The sequence below is a fragment of the Elephas maximus genome, chromosome X (assembly GCF_024166365.1).
Source record: "Elephas maximus indicus isolate mEleMax1 chromosome X, mEleMax1 primary haplotype, whole genome shotgun sequence".
NCBI classification, from domain to species: domain Eukaryota; kingdom Metazoa; phylum Chordata; class Mammalia; order Proboscidea; family Elephantidae; genus Elephas; species Elephas maximus.
Window position 1 is genome coordinate 52,306,241 of NC_064846.1, and position 20,571 is coordinate 52,326,811.

The following is a 20,571-nucleotide window of genomic DNA, read 5'->3' on the forward strand; positions in this document are numbered from 1 at the left end:
CTGTAAATACTAACATGTTCATAAACGCAGTGAAGATAGCTCACCTACTAAGCTTCCAGTTCATGTATCATAAAATGTCCTCTAAAACCACAGGGTGTGCATTTTTTTTCTTTTCAAGAAGAAACCAAAACTGTACATTGGAACAAGGTACCATACTACAAAAGCGGGTCCTTCTTTACCCCCACTATTCTGGAAATGTAAACAAAAATATTTAAGTACAAAACAATTTCTGTGCCTTTTCCTTTAAACACTTTTGCAGCACCTCAGTGATATTAGGTGAACTTTCTGCTTGGGTTGGCAGAAGCTATGTATGCTCACGTAGCTGTTCAGAGGAATTCGGATTTCTCACTACCAAATATCACTGGTGAAGCTAAGCTCTTTGGATGATAAAGGTAGCAGAGAACTGTTCTTATGAAATTCCTGGGCATCTTTCAGGCTGTTATTAACGGGTAGCTGTCCATTGAGTAGTGTGAGAGGCAGGTTACAATAAGTGTGGTGGTTGCCTAAGGAAGGTAGCGGCAAGGTAGATGCTGGCATCTCATGTTTATAGCCTCTGCAACAGTGCCTCATTGGCATGGAATCCGAATGTTGGAAATCAGGGAGATCAGCTTGAGAGGACACCAGAGTGGCCGAGGTGCTGGTCATGGCAATAGAGGGTATAGGCTGCAGTTCTCCAAAGAGTCCTTGTTCTGCAGAGTCCAGAACATGGCACCGAGATAGCATTTCCTTTTTCTTGATGGGCATTTCATACACTAAATGCTTCCAAAATTTAGAATTTATTTTGCTGCTTTCGGGTCCCTTCCACTTGATCAGGGACAGAAGTTTGATGCTGCGCTTTAGTGATTCCAGTTCCTGGTAATTCACCTTCCCTTTTAATTCTGTACACTCAATCAAAATCACTTTGATTTCTCCACTGACTAGCATATTATGGAGTCTGCTTTCCAATTCGAAAATACTCCATCCTCGTCTGAGAATATAGTCTGGAGTTAGCACGATAATAAGTCTTCTGCTTTGCTCAACACATCTTGTGAGATCTTCAACGTATGCTACAAATCACAGAAAGAGAGAAAGAGTAAAACAAAGACATTTCCAGTCTTTAAAGCATTAGGTTTGTACTCTAATATAGCAAAGATCCAGTCTTTCTCTAAGGTACAAGACATTTTCTTTTCTTGTACTGCACATTCAAAAAGCCCATTTCCTTAAAATTATTTTTTTTTGAAAACTAATGGCTTATAATCCTTATTTTCTTTCCCCTCAGCATTACTTACAGTGTTCTTATTGGCTAACATAAGCTCTGACTTCTTCAAAGCTTAGGTGTATTTCAGTGATTTCTATTTATTTAATCATTTAATTCCAGGCAGGCTTCCAGGCTAGTACTCTAAGTGAACAAGCAATCAACAGGTTGATGAAAAGAGAAACAGACCGTTTTAGTAAATGTGGGGTTACAGTATTTATGGGCAGGTTTGCTTCCCGTCCACCCCAGTTTTCAATGACTAAACAAGTACAGGATCTACATATGCCAACTACATAGAAGATAGTTGTGATATAGAGATGCTGGAAAATCTCTTCTAGAATCATAGTCAGCTTGTTTCCCAGAGTACCTTCTGGCATTTGCAACCTAGGTCCTCCATTTTGCCTTTCAAAGCCAGAGATAGGGAAGTGGTGTGTGTGCCCATGAGTTTAATTTGAACCAGCTGCTTTTTCTTCAGAGGGAGAGTGGAGGGGGTGCTGGAGCTGGGGGATGGTGTGGAATGAGCAGTGAAGGAGGAGGGGAGGAGTCTACCAACTGAGAAGTCTTTGCCCTACTCAGTGGAGCCCTTCTGAAAGTGAGATGAATACATTATGGCCTTTTCAGGGTAGAAAAAACACTCAAACTAAGTCTAGATTTATTTATTACGTGGAATAATCCCTTTGTAACCATGCTTCCCAAAGTCTGATCCACCAAAAAGGGGAACACATGCATGTGTTAACAAATGGAGACTTGGACACAGGTGCTGCAACAGAAAGCTGTCTTTACTAAGCAAAGCACAGGCCTTGTCTAATATACAGTGCCCTCTAGCAGAAGCAGTGATCACAGAAGCAAGCATTTGTCACTGCAAATCTGCCCAAGGTTACAGACTACTTTCAAGGAGTCACGTCCGGTACATAGTGTGGGGGCCACCAAACAGCCCAGTACAAGCCATCTGAAAAGAGCTTAAACTTATTTTACAGACGCATATTTTACAGATGATCTCTCCTTTCCAGGGTTATATTTCCACCATTTGGCAGCCAGAAAACTTTCACAAGTGAAAATGAGCAAACTTTCTACATACCCTATAGATAAACAAAAAAACTTTTGAAGAGATACAGATAGACATGCCTATTTAACAAGTTGCTCTTACTGTTGTTTTCATTTTTACTTAACACATTTCAGGATTTTCTTATGCAGTAGGTACAAGGAATTTTATCTGAGGGGAGAAGTGAAATTCTAATTGGGGAGGGAACCTCTAAAGAATTTTAAATGTTTTATTTTAGAGAGTACGGACTCACGGGGGGAAAATCAGCAATGAAATCTGAAAACAACAAACAAACGAAAAACCCCAAACCAAAAACAAACAAACAAAAAACACCACACCGGTAGTAATGGGGAAGTTATCACTCAGAGAAGTGGTGAAACAGAATGGAAGGAAAGGTAGAAAGTTTCAATAGAGTGGAAAAATATCCCAGTGTATCAACAGCTCTGACTCTTCATTTTCTTCCTTTCTTTCTGCTCCTAAAAACAAAGAAGTTATGTGGAAAGCTTCATCATTAGGAGTTGGATCTGTAAGATAGAGTAAAATAAACTATCATGCATCTTTCCCATTATTCTTTTCACCTTTTCTCAAAAAACAAACAAAAAAAACCCAAAACAAAACAAACCCAGAATCATGGTATTCGTGCAGGAATCCATGAAAGTACAGTTTTACCAGATAAATTATGGGTCACTTATTAATTTTATAGAAGGTTTCTTTACAAAATAATTTATTGAAGGGTTATCCTGAGTATTATTCATCCCTCATTAATTTCATTTATTAATTTAAATTTTCAAAATTGATTTGTACAAAGCTTGTCAGGGGCACTTCTGTCACATAAATTATACCCCTACGCATAACACCATCCGTATGTGTGAGGATATAGTCTAAATTTATTTTTTTTAATTATACTTTTAAAAACAAAAATTGTATCTGTATATCTATCTCCATTAATTTAAATAAGCAATAAGCAACATCATAATGAATGGAGAAAATATTGAAGTTGTCAAGGATTTCGCTTGACTTGGATTCACAGTTAATGCCTATGCAAGCAGCAGTCAAGAAATCAAACGGTGTTTTACATTGGGCAAATCTGCTGCAAAAGACCTCTTTAAAGTGTTAAAAAGCAAAGACGTCACTTTGAGGACTGAGATGTGTCTAAACTAAGGCGTGGTATTTTCAATCACCTTATAGGGTCGCTATGAGTCAGAATCGACTCAACAGCAGCAGGTTTGGTTTTGGGCATATGCACGCCAAAGTTGGACAATGAATAAGGAAAACTGAAGAAGAATCAACACATTTGAATTATGGTGCTGGTGAAGAATCTTGGCTATAACCCGGACTGCCAGAAGAACGAACAAATCTGTCTTGGAAGAAGTACAGCCAGAATGCTCCTTAGAAGCAAGGATGGCGAGACTTCATCTCACTTCCTTTGGACTTGTGATCAGTAGGGACCAGTCCCTGGAGAAGGACATCCTGCTTGGTAATACAGAAGGTCAGCAAAAAAGAGGAAAACCCTCAAGGAGATGGACTGACACACTGGGTACAGCAATGGTCTCAAACATAGTAACAATTGTGAGGATGACACAGGACCAGGCAGTGTTCCACTCTGTTGTACACAGGGTCGCTATGAGTTGGAACTGACATGAAGGCACCTAACAACAACAATATCTACTTAAAAAATTAAAAAAAAAAAAGACATCCCAGCTGTCCATAGTCTTAAAAGAAAATGTACAGATACACACTAATTACTTTGATTGGGATCTCATCAATTTTGACTTTGCTATTCTCTTTCTGAAGTGAGAATGGAAACAGGGTAACATTTTTTCCCATTAGTAGAGTCCTCCCCCCTTCACCCTTCTACTGTATTTTGCCATTTGACAGCTAAGTAAAAGGCAACATTTAGGGTTCTTGGGGCTTCTTAGGGACTCATTAGACAGAATTTACATTTGCCCCCAGAAGGAATGCCTGTCAGGACAGATCCCACTCAGCTCAGCTGCACAGGGTGTGGGTGTTGAAGGGAACCTTGGAGAGAGGGAGTGGTCCCTGTCTCCTGCATACTACACTGGCTGTGTTTATCCTGGCAAAGTCGAATGGAGAGTTGAGGCAACCATCCAGATAATTCCGGCTGAAAACCTGCTGTGGAAGAAAAAGGTCTGAATTATCCTGGTTTGCCCTATATATACATTAATCATATGCATTGGAGTCAGTCAGTCAGTACATCAAAATTTTCCCTGGGTAGATACAGCCCAAGTGTCCCAAAGAAAACATGAACCATTTGCTTGGGCCCCGACTCTTATGTTCCATTTCACTTGGTGAAAAACCAAGTGGAAGTTTTCAGATGTGAAGCCCACATTTCACTTCTTGGGATGGTGATCAGTGGCTGGGCAGCAACCTCAGTGTTTGAAAGCAGCTGGGAAGGTGCCTCTAAGTGCTGCCTGGCTCTAAGGAAAAGAAGGAGAGACTGTGCCGTAGCTTCCATACTCTGGCTCTCTCTCTGTTTTTCCCTTTTTCTCCCCCCTTTTCGCATGTCTACCTCTCTCTTTTTCCCTTTCTTTTTACTTTATCTTTTCTCCCTCTTTTCCTTTTACCTCCTTCTTTGCTTTCTTTCATACTCATTCTTTTTACCTTTCCTCTCCTCCTGTCCCTTCCTCTCTCTCCTATCTCCCTCTGCCACATTGCTCCGTCCCTTCTTATGTTCTTTCTCTCTTTCTGTTTTTCTTTGGGAAAACAAATAGTAACCTAGCCGTCATGGAAGATATAATTAGGAAGAGACAAGGTAGTGTTAATATTTTTTACTTGCTAGTCTTTTTTTTTTTTTTTAGTCTTTAGCCAGGGAGTTGTTGCTGGCTTCTATGCAGCAAGTGCCCAAAACAATTTTGACTTCATCCTCGGGGGTTGCATGTCTGCATTTAACGACTGAGAATTGGAGCCTGAGCCATAAGGCCCATGTCATATTTTTGTATGGCCCATGAACTCAGAATTTTTTTTTACATTTTTAAAGAGCTATTAAAAAAGAAATAAAAGAAAAAGATGATGCAAGAGACCATATGTGACCCACGAAGCCTAAAATATTTACTGTCTGGTCCTTTACAGAGAAGTCCTGGTGGTGCAGTGGTTAAAGCACTTGGCTGCTAACTGAAAGGTCAGCGGTTCAAACCTACCAGCCGCTCTAAGGGAGAAAGATGTGGCGGTCTCTTTCTTAAAGATTGTTGTTGTTGTTTGTTAGGTGCCTTTGAGTCGGTTCCAACTCATAGCGACCCTATGTACAATAGAACAAAACATGGAACACTGCTCAGGTCCTGGGTCATCCTTAAATTGTTGGCATGTTTGAGCTCATTGTTGCAGCCAAGTCCTATGGGTCAGTTCTACTCTGTCCTAAGGGTTGCTATGAGTCAGCATAGACTCGATGGCAGTGGGTTTGGTTTGATTTTAGTATGGACCTTTACAGAGAAGTTTTGATGGCCCCTAAATTAGAGAGCAATCAGGCTGTTTGGGTTTGGAAAAGTTCCAAATAAACTAAGCAGAAAAAAGGTATCAAGTTAAGACATCGCTAGTCCATAGCATAGTGTAGTCCGTGGTGTAATCCATGACGGGCAGTGGGGTTTGCCATGGTAGGGTTGTGGTTTTGTGGGAGATTTTAGAAACCTTTAGAAACTATTAAAAAAAAAAAACTTGTTACCACGAAAAGATAATATGAAAACTTAAAAAAAATCCCTAAATCTACAACACATATGAATACGCATTAAATGTTGCCCTGACTTGTTCAGGCAAATTTAGCAACTGAGTAGCAGGAATCCCTTTGAAGACTTTCCAAGCAAAAATGTAGAATATTTCTTAAATAAAAGGTCATTAAGTCAGTTCTTTGCGAAATTTGGGTTAAAGTCAGTCCATTATGATGACAAAAAAAGACCAAAGGGGTCTGTGTCTGATAGTCTTCTGTTTCTCTAGACCAGGCTGTGAAACCACACCAGATTATCACGTATGAAACAAAGCCAATTAACCTATCCACTGTGATTTTCACAATTAGGTATCAAGAAAAAACCCCATAAACATAGTTTTTACAAAAAACAAAACAAACCCATTGCTGTCAAGTTGAATTCCGACTCATAGTGACCCTCTAGGACAGAGTAGAACTGCCCCATAGGGTTTCCCAGGCTGTAGTCTTTAGGCAAGCAGACTGCCACATCTTTCTCCCGTGAAGCGCCTAGAGGGTTGAAACAGCCATTCTTTTGGTGAGCAGCCAAGAGCTTAACCACTGTGCAACCAGGGCTCCTTGTAGTTTTGATAGGGGTGCTTAATTTGGTATAAATTTATTTTTCACATTAAAAGTGCAACTGCAAAGAAACTTTTGCATTTATTTATGATGGGAGCTGATAGAGGAGAAAATATTCTAGAAGAAAATATATTGTCATTAGGCTCTTCTTGGGATATGTACTTACTTATGAAATGTACTTACTTATGTACTTACTTATGAAAGGCAGAAATGACATGCCAGTAGCATCAATATTAGGAAGAGCAGGAAGTAAGGAAAGTGACTACCTAAAACCTTATTAAAAGCAAAGCTAACTTAATTTTAAAATCTCTTCCAAGGGGCAGTTTTAGAAACCAAAATTCCAGTGCATTTACAGGAGAATCTGAATTCGATATAGAAATGTGACTTGAAAACAAATTAGGAGGCCCCTAACATTTATTAACGAAGCAAAAAAGCAAACTGAAGGAGGAAACACAAAGGCAAAATAGCAGGAGGAACGGCAGCCCCAAGAAAATGGTCTTAATGGGATGCATATACTTTTCCGTAAGGACTCAGAACTCTCCTAATTTTTTTCTAGATCATGCTGAGTCAGCTGCAGCTGTAGGCAGAAGGACAAGGGAGAAAAAGCTCTATATTCATGAATTTCCTTGTGGCCTTGCTACTGCCTACTAACTATCTGATTTCTCAAACTAATAAATTCCTACTTGTAAATTATCTTTGTGTTGGCGCTTATACTCATGTCAAGGTCATTATTAGGGGCGGCGAGCATAGTTAAAAAAAATGAAAGTTAAAAACCAAATACTTAGCCTATAGACAAAAGCATAATTTATTACTTTTCAGGCTCAAATAATATTAATTTGATATGCTTATATCCACAGTTATGCACAGCAGTCATTAGTTAAATAGACATGTTAGAATGAGACAGGATGCATCAAAACAGATAATATTCCACTAATTTTTGGTGAACATTAGCTACTTAATAACTATCAGCAATGATATCTATAAAGCCTATAGGTTAATATTTTAAGACTTAAAATCAAGCTTTACATTTTTGACAGTGATTAAGATGGATCCTTCCTATGCCTGGTATTGGGAAAACAGGAAAAATACTGTAAGTTTCACGTATGTATATATATAACATTTTGCCATCACTACACATAGGGAAATAATCAGACCTTTGGTATAATTAGAGGTTTACAGTGAGGCACTTTATAATGTAGTCTTATTAAAAATACTGTTTTTGAAATAATGATATTAAATACTAACCTACTGAAAGAGCTACACGGGTTGACGATCTGACACTTTACCTTGGCATACGTTGCTAAGGCTTTTGGGTCTTGATTCTGTGTTGTCTGCCATATAGATGGAGGCCGCATGATTTTTATTCAGCCAAGTTGGGGGATGGAGAAGGGACAAACGTTCTAAATTGTGTGTGACATTGCTTGCCCTACCAAAACATTCCCTACTCCCCTCCTCCTCCAAGTCCTTGGCTTGATAATTCACAAATAATTAGCTAAGCTAAATTTCTTCAGCAGAAGTTTAGTTCTCTACTGATGTGAGGGTCCTAATTAATTCTGATTAATAGGTAGACCGATAGTCAAGATGGATTTTCTGAGACCTCATGGATGCAGGGAACTACATTTATTTATAGTTCTGACTTTGGAGGCTGTATTTCTGGTAATGAATCTTTTACTCTTGCTATTCTATTACACCTGTGGGGGTGCAAGGGAGCCTGAGAGTTGGCAAAGTCCACTCGGAAATATTGTCCACATCTATTTTGCCTTGTAGATTGTCCCCCAGTTGTCTGTGCCGTACACATATTTTTTTCTTTCCTATCTTCTCTTTCTTCTCTCCTCACTTTCTCACTGAGAGCAAAGGTGGATAATTGGGGAAATATAAAAGTAAGAGAGGGTAGACAAAAGCCAAGAAAGAGAGCTTGCAAAGTATCCTTCCTCTTCTCTTTTTTTCTTTCACCTCATGCCCTAGAAACCTGTAGATATAACTAATCCAATCAGTGTAATCTTACTGAATATGGGACAAGGCTCCTTGCTACTTATACCGTCTTTTCTGTGGTTCCTTCCGTGCTTAAGACAATTAATCTTGGCCTTTTGCTCTGTTTTTTTTTTTTTGTTTGTTTTAAGCCTCCCTGTTCTTTGTGCCACCCAAATAGTATGTCTCCTGATTGAAATTATACCCAAGTATTCTACTTCTACCTCAAATTCTCATGAGAAATTTCAGTCCAATAACCTCACTCCGTTTCTGGGCTTATAGTTCTCTCTCTCTTGGCGCTAATATGAAGGGGATGGTGGGTATATCCAATTTTACCCCGTGTAAGGAGCAAATTGCACACAATGTGTTAAATTTCCATGGTCGTTCATGTCACCCCTGCCTCACACTTTTTAGGTCACAGACATTAGATTGCCTGGAAAAAGATTTTATTACTCCCCAAGGACAATTTATTTGAATGGTATCCAATCTGTCCGGCTATTAGAAGAGCTATTGGCAACGAATACTTGCAGATCCATGTACAAAAATGTTTTTTGCATGCCTCACTTTAGAAGTGACTAGGGATCATCTGATACCAGATGTATTCTCCAGTCATTTGTCATTTCATTGTCAGCACAATCACATGGCTAGTGCTAAGCGCTAAAGAACTAAAGATTAGACTGGTGAAGAAAGTCTTGCAAATGCAAGAACGTAATCAGACATTATAGTATTTCTCTTAAATTACTGAAGGAGTCTTAGGATTCTTGAGATAGAGAAACCCAGGGAAAATTGGGCATGAAAACAAATGGAAAGATAACTTGTCTTTCTCTGGTGAAGCCATGCATGGGTAACTAGCACAGAGACAGTCTGTGTCTGAGTAGAAGGGAAAGTTGAGGTAAAAGCCTTTGAATGTGGAACAACCAGAACTAAAATCAAGAGAATGTTCACGCATTGTGAAGAATATAACCAGTCACTGAACAATTTGTGTAGGATAGCAACCTAAACTGCTATATAAACCTTCATTGAAAACACAATAGAGTTTTTTTTTTTAAAAAAGGTAAACTTTGAAAAAATTAGACTTTGAAGGGTTTTTTCTCTTCAAAGTCCATTTAGACATCAATAGCTTTTTAAAAAACTTCAGTCAGAACTGGCTTAATTTATAATTGTTAATATATTTGCATATACACTTATAAGCACCTGCGTTGCTTTCTCTTAAAGGGAAACAAAGGCTACAGGATTGGCCTATTTCTACTTTCAGTCTTAGAATGCTATTTTCTCTATCTGACCAGTGGCCCTCAGCCCAATTTAATAACCTTTTATATTTTTATGTTTTCTAGTTTTTTTAATCTCTGCAGAAACACAAGGAGATATATGGGTCCAAGAGCCTAATTAGTACTCATCCAAAAATGTCCCCAATCTCAGGATCTCAATTGCACAGCTGGGTTCTGTTGGTCACATGTCAGCTTCAGGGCACATCTGTTCATTCCTCAAGGATCCATGAGGCCCCATGAACACAATGTGCTCTGTGTAGAGTACTTTATACCACAAAATCCAGCAGCTGCAGGAGTGAGAAAATCTCTACTTCTCAAGTTTGTGTCTCTAGGCAGTTTGAGTAGGGTGTTTTCTATCTGGCTTTCTTTGGGTTGCCTGTCACTTCTGACATTCAGACGCCTGTTTGGCAACAAAATTGCTTTTGCTATTCTCAGGGACAGATGTTTCTAGCCTGGGAAGAGACAGACCACATTTTTACTGGAAAGTAAGAATTTTTGCCACATTCAGGCACCCAAACTGAGAAAATACGAGTGTATCCTAGCCACAGGCTCAAGAATGGAAAGGTAGGTTACTGTCAGGAAAATAATGTCATGATCTGAAGACTCGGATTCAGCATTTAGAAAAAAAATATATTTGCATCCAATGTCCCCTTCTCTGCTGGGTCATGATGGTCAAAGGACAATGCTTCTCTGGTAGGGCATGTGAGAAGGGCACAGACATCTCCAGCTCCAAAGTGACATCTTTGTATCTAAACTTTACAAAAACTTTTGTAATATGAAAGAGAAGGAGAGAGACCTATTTCTGTTCTTTAGAGAACTGTATACGTTGGAAACTTTTATGGGTTGATAAGGTTGAGTTGGGGTACCATGAGAGTGGTGCAAAGGAAACTGAAGATACATCAAAAGACATTAAATATAAATGAGTTTATGTCACAGACTTTGCAAACTTGATTCATAGAAAATTATTGTTATAGATCAAGAATAATCTTATGAAGTCCGCTTTTACAGTCCTCAAGGCTTCATTGCTACTGTTTAGAGGAAGGAGTAGTCTTGGGTCAACATGTCTTAAATGAGATGTGAGGGACAAACATAGCTTATAATATTGTAACTAGTTCCTCCCCCTCAGGAATGTGTCTATATTTATATAGCATAACCTGTTAAATCTGTACCAATGGCTGCAAATACAGACCACAGAAGCTTCTTTAATAACATACATACTCCAAGTCCAAAATGTTCTACTCTGTCATTCATGTGTAAATCAAGTATATTATTCATATACTTCATCAGCTTCCTGAATGTGTGCTAAAAATGCCAAGGAAAAACTCGTTAATCGTGACATGGTGACTGCTCAGCTAGCTCTGAAATGTTGATGGAAAAGAAAAAATTGTCAAAGGGCCTTTATAAGAACCTTTGCAGGTAATACTCGCAAATCGGAATTCAGAGAACATGAATTTCCTCATTCAGGAAGGAAGGATTAAAATCAAACACCCTCCAGTGGATGCATCTAAAAACTGCATAGTTGTCCCAATGGTTTATTTTGTAAAAGGAGTCTTCCTGTGCACCATTGAGTACTCAGGGTTCAAGTCCCTGCTCGGTCCCATGGTTATACAATCTCAAAAAAATTAAAGTGATCTTCTACAGACTAAAGAATCTCTGCCCATCCTGACAACATCTTCTTAGGTGTTTTTACGTTTGCGTTCCTTTAAGTGCCAGAGTAAATTAGGTGGCTACCTCCTATCATTTTTTACTCAGTGTGTTACAGTCTTCAATACTAAAATCTTGTAATTTTGAGCTAGGAAATGAGGCTTGGGTAAGCCTCATACTCCATGGTCAAGGAGGGCTTTCATATCATCTATGATATACCAAACAACTAATCAGTTTCAAACAATTTAGCCAAAAAACCAATTGACTCAATGAAGTGAAAAATATTCTATTACCCATCTGGCAGACAATCCCGGAGCTCTAAGAAGGCACAACTTTGGAATGAATCTCTCTTGCGCTCACTCTAAGCCATGCACAGTCTCTGCTTCTTTGACACAACAAGCCATTGTCATCTACTGAGTCTCAGGTATAGTGGGTCACCTCTATTTCATATGGTCCCAATTTCCCTTTCAAATGTGTCTGATGGTGAAACAATGTTTTCACATTCAGAAGAAAGATAATTAATGTTGAAATGTTAAGCCATGAAGACTGACATTTTCCACTCGCTTGGTGGAGCTGATAAAGACTGCATATAGTACTGCTCACTTTTTTGCAATGCAAGAAGGTAGAAAAGTGCAGCACCATATTGAATCCTATTAAGGATGACTTGACATATGATTGAAATTCCAATTTGGCAATGATTTTACTTTAATGCAGTTTAGGATATTTTCACTTTAAATATGGATTTTGAAGACTTTTTACACTTAACAAGATTAAAAAAAAAAAACCAAACCCAGGGCCTTCGAGTCGATTCTGACTCATAGTGACACTATATACTCTTGGCAAAAATATAGAAGGCATACACAATGTAATGAATTAGGCCAAAAATTAGGTAGAGAAGTATTTTTAATTTTTATCAATGATTTTTCAACCCCTTATAGGTAATCTCTCTAATATCTAAAATAATAATAAAAGCAATATTCTTACTAGCTTGTTTTAAGAACTTAGATTTTTTTCTATGAATTACCCACAATTTTTTTTCCTTCAGTAGACAGATCCTTCTTAGCTTTCACATTCATCTTCTTAAAAGAAAATGCCATTCAGATACTGTCACACGAAAATATAAACCCTTATTTATTTCATCCTTATTTTTTTCTCCTGTCTCAAATTAACACTGTTCAGATAAAATCAGCAAGTATCTGTGGAGCACCCAATGAGGTCAAGGCTTCTGCTAGGTGATAACAGCGGTGTGAAGACAAATGAGACATAGTCCCTGCCTTCATGGAGTTTATAGTCTTGCTGACCAGACAAGATATAAATAGATGGAAAGCTACATAAAATTATAAAACAATACAAAAACATCACAGATCACAGGAGCACAGGATTTATAGTCAAACAAGTGATTGAGATGTTATACACCATTAACTCCAGGGCTGGAGAGAGTTGTATGGACTTTTCACAGAGGTAGTGATATCAAGAAGGATAAATAGAATTTGTAAAGGCAAAGAAGACTAATGTGAACAAAAGCACTGCAGTGGGGTCGTAGGGACATACAATACATGCTAAAGGCACAGTAAGTAAGTCAAACTAGTTAGGCTAGAATGGAGGGTATGAGTAGGGGAAATAGTGGGAGACAAGGATGAGAGATACTCTGGGGTGACACCAGACCATAGAAGTGTTTAGCTAAGGATTATGAATTTTATCCTATAAGAAATGGTAAACAATGAAAGGGTTTTGAACAGGGGAGTGGCATGATCAGAGGTGTACATGATATTAGGGGGGCAGGATGAATGGGAGGAAAGATAGGGCATATGGAGAGATAATCAACATTGCAGAAGTGGGGTGATTAGGACCCATACTAGGATAGTACAAGTGGGAATGGGAAAGACGTAAAGGACATTGGATTTGGGACAAAGGTACAGAAGAATCAAAACTTACTCTGAGATATTACGATGTTCCTCAGAGATGAATCAAAGTAGAAGTGGTATTTCAAGTCATGAAAACGGAGAAAATTACAGAAAGAAATGGGACGAATCTTGGGGAATTTTTACATTTGTGGGGAAGAAAAGTAATGGACAGTAAATATGGTCTTTTTTGTTCTTTTCCAGGCACATGTAAGTGTGCATACTCACATGCACACAGAAACACACACGTAGCCTGAGAAAATAGATGAATAATCGAAATTCAGGCATTTTGTCTCATGTCAGTTTAGTGACCATGGCGGATGGGTGGTAGCCTGAATGAATGTTACTGAGGGACAGCATGGTCTAGCTGAATGAGAACCAGAGTCAAGCAGATCTAGGTTCTAATCTCAGCTCTATCGTTTGCCAGCTGTCTATTCGTGGACTTGTTTGAGGCTTTGTTTCCTCATCTGTAAGATAAGGATTACAATATTTGCCCTCTCTCAATATACGGTTTTTGTAAAAATGGAAGAATGTATGTGAAAGCATTTTATCTACTGCCAATTACTGAAAATATAAGTCTTTTTGTTTTGTTATTATCATATGTGTCTAAATTACCATGTTCTGATTTGTGGTCACCAATTCAATCTCCCTCTCCCAAGGAAATTAACACAGACGTACATGCAAACTTATTCTAGCACTTTTATTTCCCTTCAGTGGCATTTAAAGCTCTTTGAGGGCAGGGACCATATCCTTGGCTTGTATGTATTTGCCTTATGCTATACAGCACTCTTTGACTAGAAACTGAATTCATTCTGAAAGCTCGAATGTAGATTCCAATACATAGTATAACTTAAAGGTGTCATTCAATCCCATAGTGTCCATCACTTCTTGAAAATAATTTGAATACACAGTGAAAGTGCTGTCCCCAATGGCTTTATATACCATTTTAAGTGGATTTTTCCCCATAAATCTGAGAATGAATAACAAGGTTGAAAGGCACAGATTCAGAGTTACTAGCGACAGTGATTATAGGTATAGAACTGAAATGCTTTGAAAGACTTTAACTGAGTTGTACAGTTACTTTTTTTTTTTTAAAGGATCATCATTTTCTCAGAATACTAAGGAAAAATAATACAAAGGACCATCAAGGCACAGCTTCAATTTTAAAACCTAAAATACAAGTGAGAGTGCCTTTTAAAACATTCACATGCTAGTATATCAGAACACAGACTTTGGGTAGAAGTGTGAATTTAATAAAATCTTCTGTGAGAAGCAAATGTCTACATACTTAACTCTGATGTTTGAAATCTCCATATAACTTGCTGAAAAAAAAAAACAAGCATTTTCAATACAAACTTGAAAGTACTTACTTCCACTTGGAATCAGGTCCCTTTCTGGGATGAAGAGTTTATATCCATAGTGTTTTTCCAGGACATCTGGCAGTATTTCAAGAGCGAAATGCTCTTCTTCAGGATTGTCACAATCTAAGGTATCTTGGTCCACTTTTGTGTAAGAGAGATAGGCATCATATTCCTTGTTGTCTTAAATGTAAAGAACAATAAAAGGGTTTTAAGTATTTACAGGTTTTCTTTAAGTACTAAAAGTCTATAACCACTAACAGGTTTGAATAAGCACTATACTTAGTGACTGTCTTTAATAATTGGAAAAAAACAATAAGTCACATGCTGTTACAGGAAACGTGGTCCGTTTCAACATAACCTAGTCATATAATACGGAATTAAACTGCTATGCAATGGGCCACCTGCAGTCAAGACAGAATAAGAGACAGAATTATTATTTGTGACTTTAGTGACTCTACCTACCTGTGATTTTCAGTAACGTGTGAGTGATTAGCTCAGTGCGTTTGTATGCAGGACTAAATAGACCCAAGTCATGGATTTGAACCCTTTCTATGCCAGTTGGCTTGGCTCTTTTAGTTGGTCACAGACTATACCTTGTTTGTACAAACATGTGCAAAAGATCCAAGAGGGGCTGGGCTCTAGAGTGTGGAAGATGGAAATAATCCAGCCTTACTCCTGGAGACACTACTCACAGCACATACCACATGTCCAGTTGGTTACTGTCGTCATCTTCATATACAAAAAGCAGTTCATTACCAAATATTAGAGACAGCAGCTGGGTTTTATACAAATGCACTCCCTATTATTCTTGTTCAATCCATGGCCAACTAATTTGACACAAGCTTCCAAAAGAAACCTTTGTTTCGAAATATACATCCTTCCAGTGTTGCCAAATTAGGTTTTCCCCCCTCACACATTTAGTCAGGGAGATAACTATGCTTTGCAAGTGGATTTTTTTCTCCTTTGCTGTATTGGCTCACAGCCAGCCTCTCCAAAAAGAAAATATGTGCGTGCGTGCACGCACACATACACACATGCATTTCTTTTTCTGAAAATGTTACTAAACACAGCTATTCAAAGTATTAGTTACCATAAATTTTAGAAGGGCCACATTGGAAAAGCAACAGTATTTTCAAAATTCCCTTATTTCTTAGTCATCTACTGCTGCTGTAACAGAAATACCACAAGTGGGTGGCTTTAACAAACAGAAATTTATCTCCTCATAGTTTAGGAGGCTAGAGTTCCGAATTCAGGGCGCTGGCTTTCTCTCTGTCGGCTCTGGAGGAAGGTCCTTGTCTCTTCTTAGTTTCTGCTCCCGGGCAATCTTCATGTAGCTTGACATCTCTCTTCCCCCATCTCTGCTCTGCTGGCTTGTTTAATCTCTTTTATATCTCAAAAGAGATTGACTCAAGATACACCCTACAGCATCCTTTCCTTTCATTCTTTCTCTGCCTCCTTCAGTTTAAGCTGATGGGTTTTCTGCTGTGGTTAGTTGGTTAGATCTATCAGTCACAGTCTTAATCTCTTTAACAAAAGACTGTGTAGCAATGTCCTTGGTGAACATTCTAGGACATGTGTCCCTAGTTTGTACAATAGAATTTTCCAAATCTTTAAGTTTTGTTTTCATTTTGCACAGTTCATTTTTGAGTCTATTTCTTTCGTCTCACATTTTACTACAAGTGTTAAGGAGAAACCAAGCCACCCCTTTAAGATCTTAGAAATCTCCTCAGCCAGATATCCAAGTTCATCACTTATAAGTTCTACCTTCCACCAAACATTCAGACAAGCTCTTTACCACTGCATAAAAAGCATTGCCCTTCCTCCATTGTCTAATCACATGTTTATCATTTTATTTTAAAGTCTCACCAGAAGCACATTTAACTTCCACATTTCTAGCAACATTCTGTTGCGGGTGCCATAAGTATTCTCTCAGACAATAGAGACTATCTCTATAGCTCTCCTTCTGAGCCCTCACCAGAATTGCCTTTGACATCCATAATTCTGCCAACAGTCTCTTTAAGCCAATCTCGGCTCTTACTATTAAAAAAACCAAAAACCAAACCCAGTGCCATCAAGTTGATTCCAACTCATAGCTTTTAATATTACTCTTCCAGCCTCCACCCTTTGCCAAATTCCAAACCTGCTTTCACATTTTAGGTATCTGTTAGAGCAGCACCCCACGCTGCTGGTGCCAAATTCTGTCTTAGTTATTTAGTGATGATGTAACAGAAATACCACAGGTGGATGGATTTAACAAACAGAAATTTATTTTCTCACAGTTTAAGAAGCTAGAAGTCTGAATTCAGGGCATTGGCTCTAGGGAAAGGCTTTCTCTCTCTCTCTCTCTGTTGGGTCTCTATCTCTTCTGAGCTTCTGTGCCTGGACAATCTCCATGTGGCTTTGCATCGCTCTTCCTCATCTCTGCTCCGTTGGCTTGTTTAATCTCTTTTATATCTAAAAAGTGACTGACTCAGCATACACCCTACACTAATTTTGCCTTATTAATATAAAAAAGACAACGCATTCCCAAATGGGATTATACCCACAGGCACAGAGGTTAGGATTTACAACACCTATTTCAGAGAACATAATTTAATCCATAACATCTTATATATAGAAAAAAAGTTTTTAAAAAGTTACTGTAGAGAGCATAGAATCATATGGAACTGTTAGTAGTTATTAAACTCAGTTATCTGTAAATAAAAACTTTGAAGACTGGCAGACATTTCTGGATTTGTCTCTAAAACTCATGAATCTTTTCCATTGATACATAGGTGATTTAAAATATAGCTAAAACCTAACTAAAAGTTAATTTGTAGAATGAGGCAGACCCTCACTTACCCACACCATTAATGATTTGGGTCTACCTGCTGAAGGAGGAATAAACTACAGACACACACAGAGGTATAAATATCCCATGGTAGGATTAGGTGGGACCTCCCCCCACCCACTATCCAGAGATATCTAAGGTAGGATAGTATTGTTCCAATTCTAATAAGATTCCAGCCTTCACCACCTCACGTGAAAGGAACTCTGGTTACTTATGTAAAGACAGTGCCTAAAGCCAGGAGGAAGGGTTAATGTTCTTTAGCATGTCCTCTGCCTGGAAAAGGGCTTCCATTAACCTCGATTGGGTTACTTAGTTGCCTAGAAGCAGATGCACATGAAGGACTGCCCTGGATAGTTGAGAAGATCACTTGGCTTACAACTGGGGCACATTCTGTTGTTAAGCATAAAACTCCATTTGGAAGTGAGAATGTTCATAAGCAATGTTAATGTAAGAACCTCCTGGTAATCCTATCACCTCTGCCCCTGTTCCAATCAAGAGCAGGATGCACCTGCAGGCCCTTGACTTTCTCCTACTATAATTACACACCTGGGACTCAGGGCTACAGATGATACACAGCTGGAAGAATAAAATAGGCCAAAGGACAAACAGCTCCATTCCTATAAGCAGAGTATATTTTTGTGTTCTTGGTGGATACTGTTGCTGCCTCAAACTGGATCCTTGTTTGCTCTGATTCGGGTATCTTCCCTATCTCACAAACCTCCCTAAACTCAACTATTATTAATTCTTTCAACAAACTCTAAGCTATCCCTCTGTAATGGCTACCCGACTCCTTTACCACCTGATGAGACCTTCTAGACTCCTGCCCCATTGCTTGTCATGACTACAGCTTTTTTTTCCCCCTCCAACTATGTCTAAACTCACATATGCCTTGTCCTACCCTCACTTGCTCCCATTTATATCCTGAGATTACAGTTCAATCCTGCAAGAAGACTTTCCTCTGGAAAAGTATTGCTATATTTGTATATCCCCTATCAAGTTATGACAAGGAACATGGATGCTTTCGATATTTGTTAACCATCCAACACGTCTGGATAATATATTTTACCTAGAATTCTCAAAGCACACTATTCTTTAGAAAATGTTTGCTTCTGATTTCAGTTATGTCCCTTTAAGATGAACTAAAGTTGAAGAGCTCATGGTAGCTGGCCAGAGCAGGAAGACAGCTCTCAAAGCCACCATGTCAGATGTCCCAGAAGTTCTAGGATGCCAGCTAGTAAGCCAGCAGTGACGCAGATGGCCACAGTATAAAAAAATGCACTTCAGCCTTATGTAGACAGCCAAGAAAACCTCATGAATAGCCACAGCTGTTGTTCACAAAGAGAAGCAAGATGGATAGAGCAAAAGCAAGGACATGATGCAAATAAGGTTAACAGCAAGGCCTGAAAATTGTTTTAAAACTGAATGGCAATTCTGCGACCCCAGTTTGCTAGGAAGGCTAATGAGCTTTCCTCTGTGCTAAATCATGCTGACTAAGCTCATCTACGGAACCAGAAAATAGAGCACAAAGCAAACAGCATTATAAGGAAGAAGGCCGGCACAGTGGTCACCATAGGTATTCTGTTCCTAATGAAGAGAGAAGTCATGAGGACGAGAAGAGAGCCAAACTATCTGTGGAAGAATTTTCCTGTTGTCACACCTGTCCTTCCCTGCTTATAAATCTAATTTTAATCCTATGCACCATCAGGAAGCCATTCCTGTTTACAACCCAGTTCTTCTGGGGCTATACTAAACATAGTGTTAAACCCTTAGCTTCTTAAGTGCAAAGACTGTGTATTTTGTTGATTACTGTATCGCTAGTGCCTACTGTGGAGCCCTGGTGGCACAGTGGTTAAGGGCTCATCTGCTAATCAAAAGGTTGGTAGTTCAGATCCTCCGGCCACTCCTTGGAAACTCTATGGAGCAGTTCTACTCTGTCCTATATGGTTGCTATGAGTAGGAATGGACTCAACAGTAATGAGTTTGGTTTTTTGGTTTAGTGCCTACTGTAGTGCCTAGGATTCATATTTGTCATCAATCTTTCCTTGGTCTAGGAGCCTCTCAGTGCAGGGACCCCAGGTCCAAAGGACACACTCTGCTCCTGGCACTTCTTTCTAGGTGGTATGAAGTCCCTCTCCTCTCTGCTAGATTCTCTCTTTTATATCTCAAAAGAGATTGACTCAAGGTACAACCTAATCCTGTAGATTGAATCCTGCCTCATTAACATAAACATAACTACCTCTAATTCTGCCTCATTAACATCATAGATGTTACGATTTACAACACAGGAAAATCATATCAGATCACAAAATGGTGGCCAGCCTCACAATACTGGGAGTTATGGCCTAGCCAAGTTGACACACACTTTTGGGGGCCACAATTCAATCCATAACAAGTAGGCTTGTCAGAGTATGGAATTATACTTTGAACTGGCCCTAATTTCCCATTTTGAGAATATGTCTGAATAAGAGTTGGTCATACTTTTAAACAAGCTACTGTGTTAGGTAAATGCACTGCTTTGAAAATGAGCATGCACACAGACTCATCAAACAGCATTTCTCTAATTTACTATGATAAAAGTCAATGTAGCACAAAGTCATCTTATTGTTTACATAATAGTAACAATAAGACCTAAATAAAAGATTAGTCAGAAATTTTGACGTTACAGTCACCCCTCTGCCCTTCATCTACCACTACAAAAATAAAGCAAAATCATATAACTGTTTCCTTTGAGGCAAGACCATCAAAACAAAACAAAACAAAAGCTCTAACCCTCATTATTTCAATACAATGAAAACTAATTTTTAAATCTGTCTTTTTAAAGTAATGACTTACAATGGACTTCTTTTTTTTTTTTTATCTTGACTTACCTAAGGCACTCCACGCACATGTTCCCAAAGCTTATGGTAGTTTGTGGCTGAGGATTTTTTGCATAAGGAGCAGCGTGTCATGATTTCTTATTGTTACTGATTATGTACATTCTCTTGAAAAAAATCAAATCATTTTTGGATGTGCAAAGAAACAAGGCACCATACAATGCTTTACTGATATATTTC

The 20,571-nt window shown here is 38.6% G+C and overlaps 1 protein-coding gene across 1 annotated transcript in view; it reads right to left on the minus strand.

The window, feature by feature from the left end:
* Positions 1-348: 348 nt before the first annotated feature.
* The window catches only part of IL1RAPL2 (interleukin 1 receptor accessory protein like 2), a 617,966-nt gene continuing 597,743 nt past the window's right edge, over positions 349-20,571 (minus strand). The window contains exons 10-11 of the mRNA XM_049871435.1: positions 14,698-14,868; positions 349-1,046 (exon numbers count right to left, since the gene is read on the minus strand). Coding sequence (XP_049727392.1) covers positions 349-1,046; positions 14,698-14,868 — 869 coding nt within the window. The remainder of the gene's footprint in view (positions 1,047-14,697; positions 14,869-20,571) is intronic.